At 45.8% G+C, this 10583-nt stretch overlaps 1 protein-coding gene across 1 annotated transcript in view; it reads left to right on the top strand.

The window, feature by feature from the left end:
- The window catches only part of LOC139763960 (PDF receptor-like), a 464711-nt gene extending 457704 nt beyond the window's left edge, over positions 1-7007 (top strand). The window contains exons 6-7 of the mRNA XM_071690441.1: positions 6241-6409; positions 7002-7007. Of these exons, the coding sequence (XP_071546542.1) occupies positions 6241-6409; positions 7002-7007 (175 nt within the window). The remainder of the gene's footprint in view (positions 1-6240; positions 6410-7001) is intronic.
- The last annotated feature ends 3576 nt before the right edge of the window (positions 7008-10583 follow it).

Genomic DNA, 10583 nt, shown 5'->3' on the forward strand with positions numbered 1-10583 from the left:
ACCACCTCGACCAAAACACCCTATATCTGCCACTCTATCATCAAACACATTCAACAAACCTTCAAAATACTCACTCCATCTCCTTCTCACATCACCACTACTTGTTATCACCTCCCCATTTGCGCCCTTCACTGAAGTTCCCATTTGCTCCCTTGTCTTACGCACTTTATTTACCTCCTTCCTAAACATCTTTTTATTCTCCCTAAAATTTAATGATACCCCACATAATACCCCACATAATGGTTTACATAATACCTCACATAATGCTCCACATAATGCCTCACACAATAATCTACATAATAACCCAAATGAAGCTCCACATAATGCCCCACATAATGCCGCACGTAATACACCACCTAATGCTCCACAAAATATCCCACATAATGCTTCACCTAATGCTTCACACAATACCCCAAATAATGCCCCACATAATGCCGCACATAATACCCCACATAATGCTAAACATAATGCACCACACAACACTCCACATAATATCCCACATAAAGCTCCACATAATGCTCCCGTAGAATGCCGCACATAATACTCCACTTAAGGCTCCACAAAGTATCCCACATAAGCTTCACATAATACCCCACATATTGCCTCATATAATGCTTCATATAATACCCAACATACTGCTCCACATAATGTTCCACACAATCCTCCAAATGATACCCTAAATAAAGCTCCACATAATGCCCCACATAATGCCGCACATAATACCCTACTTAATATTCCACAAAATATCCCACATAATGCTTCACCTAATGCTTCACACAATACCCCACATAATTCCCCACATAATGCTTCTCATAATGTCCCACATAATGCTTCACATAATGCACCACAAAATACTCGACATAATAACCCACATGAAGCTCCACATCATGCCCCACATAATGCCGCACATAATGCCCACTAAATGCTTCACAAAATATCCCACATAATGCTTCACCTAATGCTTCACATAATACCCCACATAATACCCCACATAATGTTCCACATGATACCCCACATAATGCCCACAAAATACGCACATAATGCCCCACATAATGCTTTACATGATACCCCACATAATGCTCCACATAATGCTCCACATAATAACGCACATAAAGCTCTATATAATGCCCCACATAATGCCCAGCATAATACCCCACATAATGCTCCACAAAACTTCCCACATAATGCCTCACAAAATGCTCCAAATAATACTCCACATAATACCCCCATAATGGTACACATAATGCCATACATAATGCTCCACATAATACCCCACATAATGTCCCACGTAATGTTCCACATAATGCCCCACATAATGCCCTACGTAATGCCCTACATAATACACCACATAATGGTCCACGTAATACCTGATACGATACCCCACATAATGCTCCAAATAATGCCCCACATATTTCCAACATAATGTTCTACATAATGCCCCACATAATGCTCCACATAATGCTCCACATAATGCATCATAATGCCCCACATAATGCCCCACATAATGCCCCACATAATGCCCCACATAATGCACCACTTAATGCACATCATAATATCTCACATAATGCTCCATATAATGCTCCATATGATGCCCAACATAATGCTCCACATAATATCTCACTTAATGTGCCACATAATGCCCAACATAATCCTCTGCATAGTGCCCTACATAATGCCCAACATAATACTCCACATAATGCCCCACATAATACCCCACATAATGCACCACATAATGCAACATAATGCCCCACATAATGTCCCACACAATGCACCACATAATGCACGATATAATATCCCCAAATAATGCTCCTCATGATACCCCACATGATACCCTACATAAAGCTCCACATAATGCCCCTCATAATACCCCACATAATGCACCACATAATGCACCATAATGCCCCACATACTGTCCCACACAATGCACCACATAATGCACCACATGATATCCCCACACAATGCTCCACATGATACCCCACATGATACCCTACATAATGCTTCACATAATGCCCCACAGATCGCCCTACATAATGCTCCCCAAATTACCTATATAATGGCCGATATAATGCCCCACATAATGCCCCACATAATGCCCTACATAATGCCCCACTTAATGCTCCACATAATGCTCCACATAATGCCCCACATAATACCCCATATAATGCCCAACATAATGTCCTACATGGCCTTAAATGATGCTCCACATAATACCGGATGAAACCCCACATAATCCTCCAAATGATGGCCCACATAATGCCCTACATAATGTTCCATATAATACTCCATATATTACCCTACATAGTGCCCCATATCACGCTCGGTATAATGCCTAACAAAATGCCCCGTAAAATGCTCCATATAATGCACGACATGGTACCCTACCTCTTGCCCCACATAATGCTACAAATAAGTTTCCACATAATGCTTCATATGATGCCAAAAAAATTTCCCATCTAATGTCTCACATAATGCCCAAAACATTTCCCATATAATGTCTCACATAATGCCTCACGTAATGCCCAAATAATGCTCCACATGATGCCCCATATAATGCCTCATATAATGCCCCTCATGATACCCCAAATAATGCTCCACATAATGCCCCACTTAATGCCCAACATGATGCCTCACATAATGCCCCACATGATGCCCCATATAATGCCCTACATAATGTTCCACATAATCCCCAACATAATGCAACATAATGCCCAACATAATGCAACACGTAATGCCCCACAAAATGTGCCACATAATGCTCCACATAATGCCCCACACATTGCTCCACCTAATGCCCCACATAATTCTCCATGTAATGCCTCACATAATGCCCCACATAATGTCCCACATAATGCTCCACATAACGCCCAACATAATGATCCACATAATGACCCACATAGTGCCCCACATAATGCTCCACATATTGCCCCACATAATGCTCCACTTCATGCCTCACATAATCCCCACATAATGGACCACTTAATGTCCCACATAATGCCTCACATAACACTCCATATAATGATCCACATAATGCCCCACATAATGCACCACATAATGCCCCAAATAATAGCCCACATAATCCCCACACCATGCCACAAATAATGCCCCTCATAATGCTCCACATAATGCCCCACATGATGCCCCACAAAATGCCTCATAATGCCCCACATAATGTCCCACATAATGCCCCACATAATGCCCCACATAATGCCCCACATAATGCCCCACTTAATGTCCCACATAATGCCCCACTTAATGCCTTACATAATGCTTCACATAATGCCCCAAACAATGCTCCACATAATGCCCCATATAATGATCCCCATAATGACCCACAAAATACACGACATACTGCCCCACATAATGCCCCACATAATGCCCCGATATGATGCCCCACATAATGCTCCACATAATGTCTCACTTAACCCCACATAATGCCCCACTTAATGTGCCACATAATCCTCTTATGATGCCCCATATAATGCTCAACATAATGCCCTACATAATGCCCCAATTAGTGCCCTCATAACGCCCCACATAATGCCATATATAATGCCTTAACTAATGCCCTACATAATGTCCCACACAATGCCCCACATAATGCCCAACACAATGCCACAAATAGTGCCCCATATAATGCTCCACTTAATGCCGAACATAATACCTCACATAATGCCCCATATAATGCCACACCTAATCCATATAATGCCCACTTATTGCCCCATAAAATGTCGCACTTAATGCCTTACATAATGCTCCACATGTTGCCCCACATAATGTTCCTTATAATGCCCCACATAATGCCCTACATAATGCCCCACATGATGCCCCACATAATGCCCTAGATTGTGCCCCACATACTGCTTCACATAACGCTCCTCATAATTTCCCACATAATACCCCCACAAAGTACACCATATGATACCCCACATAATGCCCCACATAATGCCCCCGCATAATGTTCCACATGATATACCACATAATAACCCACATAATTCCCCACATAATGCCCCACATTATGCGACACATAATGCTCCACGTAATTTACCACTTAATGCCCCACATAATGCTCCACATACAACACCACATAATGCCCCACATAATGCTCCACATAATGCCCTACTTGATGCCCCACATTATGTCCCACATCATTCCCCACATAATGCTCCACATAATGACCCACATAATGCCCCACACAATGCTCCACATAATACACCACACAATGCCCCACATAATGCTCAACATAATGCTCCACAAAATGGTCCACATAATACACCACATAATGCCCTACATAATGCTCCACATTATGCCTAACTTATTGCCCCATATAATGTTCCACTTAATGCCCTACATAATGTCCTACATAATGCTCCACATAATGCCCCACTTAATACCCCAAATAATACCCCACATAATGCCCCACTTAATGCCCTACATAATGCCCTACATAATGCTCCACATGATACCCCACTTAATGCCTCACATAATGCCCCACATAATGCCCCACTTAATACCCTACATGATGCCCCACATAATACCCCACATAATGACCCACTTAATGCGCTACTTAATGCCCTACATGATACCCCACATAATGCCCCACAGAATGCCCCACTTAATGCCTTACTTAAAGCCCTACATAATGCCCCACATAATACTCTACATAATGCTCAACATATTACCCAACATAATGCTCCGCATAATGTTCCACATAATTCCCCACATAATGCCCCACTTAATGCCCCACTTAATGCTCCACATAATGTCTCACATAATGCTTCACTTAATGCCCTACATAATATCCCACATAATGTTCCACATAATGCCCCACTTCGTGCTCCACATAATGCCCGACAAAAACCCCAATCAATGCCCTCATGATGCCTACATAATGCCCCACATAATGCCCCACTTAATTCCCTATATGATGCCCCACATAATGCTCCACATAATGACCCACTTAATGTCCTACATAACGCCCCACATAAGCCCCACTTATTGCCCTACATGATGCCCCACATAATGCCCCATATAGTGCCCCATATAATGCCTCACGTAATGCCCCACATAATACCCTATATAATGCCCAACATAATGCCGTAAATAATCGCCCGCATAATGCCCCACATAATACCCCACATAATGCCCTACATAATGCTCCACATAACGTCCTACATAATGCCCAACATAATGCCCCACATAATGCCCTATACAATGTCCCACATAATGTCCCACTTAATGCCCCACATAATGCCCTACATAATGCCCTGTATAATGGTTCACATAATGACCCACATAATGCCCCACCTAACGCCCCATATAATGCCCTACATAATGCCCAACATAATGCTCCACATAATGCCCCACATAATGCCCTACAAAATGCCTCATATAATGCCCCACATAATACCCCACATAATAGCCCACATAATGACCTACATAATGCCCCACATAATGTCCTATATAATGCCAAACATAATGTCCCACTTAATGCCCTATATAATGTCCCACATAATGTCCCACTTAATGCCCCACATAATGCCCCACATAATGCCCCACATAATGCCCTTTATAATAGCCCACATAATGACTCACGTAATGCCCCATCTAATGCCCTACCTAATGCCCTACATAATGCCCCTCATAATGCCCCACATAATGCCCTACAAAATGCCTCATAAAATGCCCCACATAATGCCCCACATACTGCCCTACATAATGCCCCACATAATGCCCTATATAATAGCCCACATAATGACTCACATAATGCCCCACCTAATGCCCCACCTAATGCCCCACCTAATGCTCTACATAATGCCCCACATAATGCCCTACAAAATGCCTCATAAAATGCCCCACATAATGCCCCACATAATGCCTTACATAATGCCCCACATAATGCCCCACTTAATGCTCCACTTAATGCCCCACATAATGCCCCACATAATACCCCACTTAATGCCCCACTCATTGACTTACATAATGCCCCACTTAATGCCCTCATAATGCCCCACTTAATGCTCCACATAATGCCCCACTTAATGATCCAAATAATGCCCCACTTAATGCCCTACATGATGCCGCACTTAATGCCCTTCATGATGCCCCACTTAATGCCCTACATAATGCCCCACTTATTGCCCTTCATGATACCCCACTTAATGCCCTACATAATGCCTCACTTTATGCCCCACATAATACCCATTTAATGCCCCACATAATGCCCCACTTAATGCCCTACAGGACGCTGGAGTGTGACCGGCTTCGGGTCCACAGGAACCTGGTCATCTCCCTCATCATAAGGTTCCTGGTCATGATCGTCCTCACTGAACCCTTCGTCTCCAACCGCCACACCCTCACCTACCGCGACGTGGTGAGTCTGTGTCTCCACACCCTCACCTACCGCGACGTGGTGAGTCTGTGTCTGTGTCTCCACACCCTCACCTACCGCGACGTGGTGAGTCTGTGTCTGTCTCCACACCCTCACCTACCGCGACGTGGTGAGTCTGTGTCTCCACACCCTCACCTACCGCGACGTGGTGAGTCTGTGTCTCCACACCCTCACCTACAGCGACGTGGTGTGTCTGTGTCTGTGTCTCCACACCCTCACCTACCGCGACGTGGTGAGTCTGTGTCTGTGTCTCCACACCCTCACCTACCGCGACGTGGTGAGTCTGTGTCTGTGTCTCCACACCCTCACCTACCGCGACGTGGTGAGTCTGTCTCTCCACACCCTCACCTACCGCGACGTGGTGAGTCTGTGTCTCCACACCCTCACCTACCGCGACGTGGTGAGTCTGTGTCTGTGTCTCCACACCCTCACCTACCGCGACGTGGTGAGTCTGTGTCTGTGTCTCCACACCCTCACCTACCGCGACGTGGTGAGTCTGTGTCTGTCTCCACACCCTCACCTACCGCGACGTGGTGAGTCTGTGTCTCCACACCCTCACCTACCGCGACGTGGTGAATCTGTGTCTGTCTCCACACCCTCACCTACCGCGAAGTGGTGAGTCTGTCTCTCCACACCCTCACCTACCGCGACGTGGTGAGTCTGTGTCTGTGTCTCCACACCCTCACCTACCGCGACGTGGTGAGTCTGTGTCTCCACACCCTCACCTACCGCGACGTGGTGAGTCTGTGTCTGTGTCTCCACACCCTCACCTACCGCGACGTGGTGTGTCTGTGTCTGTGTCTCCACACCCTCACCTACCGCGACGTGGTGAGTCTGTGTCTGTGTCTCCACACCCTCACCTACCGCGACGTGGTGAGTCTGTGTCTGTCTCCACACCCTCACCTACCGCGACGTGGTGAGTCTGTGTCTGTCTCCACACCCTCACCTACCGCGACGTGGTGAGTCTGTCTCTCCACACCCTCACCTAGCGCGACGTGGTGAGTCTGTGTCTCCACACCCTCACCTACCGCGACGTGGTGAGTCTGTGCCTGTGTCCACACCCTCACCTACCGCGACGTGGTGAGTCTGTGTCTGTCTCCACACCCTCACCTACCGCGACGTGGTGAGTCTGTGTCTGTCTCCACACCCTCACCTACCGCGACGTGGTGAGTCTGTGCCTGTGTCCACACCCTCACCTACCGCGACGTGGTGAGTCTGTGTCTCCACACCCTCACCTACCGCGACGTGGTGTGTCTGTGCCTGTGTCTCCACACCCTCACCTACCGCGACGTGGTGAGTCTGTGTCTGTGTCTCCACACCCTCACCTACCGCGACGTGGTGAGTCTGTGTCTGTCTCCACACCCTCACCTACCGCGACGTGGTGTGTCTGTGCCTGTGTCTCCACACCCTCACCTACCGCGACGTGGTGAGTCTGTGTCTGTCTCCACACCCTCACCAACCGCGACGTGGTGTGTCTGCGTCTCCACACCCTCACCTACCGCGACGTGGTGTGTCTGTGTCTCCACACCCTCACCTACCGCGACGTGGTGTATGTGTCTGTCCTCAGCCATTACGCCTCCATAAGCCATCATCTGGCTGTTCCCTCACATCCTTCACCCGTTCTGTGTCTGTTGCGCGCTCGTCTCTGCACTGGTTCCTCTGCTGCCCGCCGTCTGTGTCTCCCACATTAGGAGCAGAATGATGATGGATGGAGATCAGCGTCCCTCAGGGGATGTGATGCCTCAGCACCGGAATATCATACTGTGCCATCTTATGAGCAGGTCTGGCATCTTAATGGCTTCTTATCGAGCCTTTAGTGGACGGGTTGAGCGCTGTCATGCCCCTGTGATATCTCTGTCATGTCCCTGTCATGTCCCTGTATGTCACTCTCATGTTCCTGTCATGTCCCTGTATGTCACTCTCATGTTCCTGTCATGTCCCTGTATGTCACAGTCATAACCCTGTATGTCCCTGTCATGTACCTCTATGTCCCTGTCATGTCCCTGTATGTCACTGTCATATCCCTGTATGTCCCTGCCATGTCCCTGTATGTCCCTGTCATGTCCCTGTCATATCCCTGTATGTCCCTGTCATGTCCCTGTCGTATCCCTGTATGTCCCTGTCATGTCCCTGTATGTCCCTGTCATGTCTCTGTATGTCCTTGTCATGTCTCTGTATGTCCCTGTCATGTCCCTGTATGTCCCTGTCATGTCTCTGTATGTCCTTGTCATGAATACTTTGGAGGGTGGAAGTTCATAGCTTAGTGCCCTACAGACACATTCTGTCCAAATCTAATTCTACTGAGGAAGTTGAGTCGAGACGAGATGCAGATCGAGTGAGAGAAGGAGAACAACTGAAGAATGTGAAGGAGTGCAGCGTGTGAGTGCACTTGGTTAGGCTGGTGGAAGGAAGGAAATCGATAAAAAAGAAGAAAAGTGTAGGGAACAGGACAGAACCTTGAGGGACACTGCTGTTATGGGCAAAGGGGAATGGAGGTTGATTCATCAACAACCACGAAGATAGATCGGCCAGAGAGGAAGCCAAATATATGGGAGCAAGGTGAGGAAGGCAAACAAGAGTAGGGGAGCATAGAGAAGAGACCCCTATGCTACACCCTGTTAAAAAATTTTGGATATGTTAAGGGCAGCTGCACAAGTACCTCCATTTTACATATTATCCCTGGGGATAGGGGAGAAAGAATACTTCCCACGTATTCCCTGCGTGTCGTAGAAGGCGACTAAAAGGGAAGGGAGCGGGGGGCTGGAAATACTCCCCTCTCTCTTTTTTTTTTTTTTTTAATTTTCCAAAAGAGGGAACAGAGAAGAGGGCCAGGTGAGGATATTCCCTCAAAGGCCCAGTCCTCTGTTCTTAACGCTACCTCGCTATCGCAGGAAATGGCGAATAGTATAAAAAAAAAAATAAAATATATATATATATATATATATATATATATATACATATATATATATATATATATATATATATATATATATATATATATATATATATATATATATATATATATATATATATATATATATATCTTTCTTTTCTTTCAAACTATTCGCTATTTCCCGCATTAGCGAGGTAGCGTTAAGAACAGAGGACTGGCCCTTTGAGGGAATATCCCTCACCTGGCCCAATTCTCTGTTCCTTCTTTTGGAAAATTAAAAAAAAAAAAACGAGAGGGGAGAATTTCCAGCCCCCCGCTCCCTCCCCTTTTAGTCGCCTTCTACGACACGCAGGGAATACGTGGGAAGTATTCTTTCTCCCCTATCCCCAGGGATAAATATATATATATATATATATATATATATATATATATATATATATATATATATATATATATATATATATATATATATATATATATATATTTTTTTTTTTTTTTTTTTTTTTTTTATACTTTGTCGCTGTCTCCCGCGTTTGCGAGGTAGCGCAAGGAAACAGACGAAAGAAATGGCCCAACCCTCCCCATACACATGTACATACACACGTCCACACACGCAAATATACATACCTACACAGCTTTCCATGGTTTACCCCGGACGCTTCACATGCCTTGATTCAATCCACTGACAGCACGTCAACCCCTGTATACCACATCGCTCCAATTCACTCTATTCCTTGCCCTCCTTTCACCCTCCTGCATGTTCAGGCCCCGATCACACAAAATCCTTTTCACTCCATCTTTCCACCTCCAATTTGGTCTCCCTCTTCTCCTCGTTCCCTCCACCTCCGACACATATATCCTCTTGGTCAATCTTTCCTCACTCATTCTCTCCATGTGCCCAAACCATTTCAAAACACCCTCTTCTGCTCTCTCAACCACGCTCTTTTTATTTCCACACATCTCTCTTACCCTTACGTTACTTACTCGATCAAACCACCTCACACCACACATTGTCCTCAAACATCTCATTTCCAGCACATCCATCCTCCTGCGCACAACTCTATCCATAGCCCACGCCTCGCAACTATACAACATTGTTGGAACTACTATTCCTTCAAACATACCCATTTTTGCTTTCCGGGATAATGTTCTCGACTTCCACACATTTTTCAAGGCTCCCAAAATTTTCGCCCCCTCCCCCACCCTATGATCCACTTCCGCTTCCATGGTTCCATCCGCTGACAGATCCACTCCCAGATATCTAAAACACTTCACTTCCTCCAGTTTTTCTCCATTCAAACT

Source organism: Panulirus ornatus, chromosome 48, assembly GCF_036320965.1.
Source record: "Panulirus ornatus isolate Po-2019 chromosome 48, ASM3632096v1, whole genome shotgun sequence".
NCBI classification, from domain to species: domain Eukaryota; kingdom Metazoa; phylum Arthropoda; class Malacostraca; order Decapoda; family Palinuridae; genus Panulirus; species Panulirus ornatus.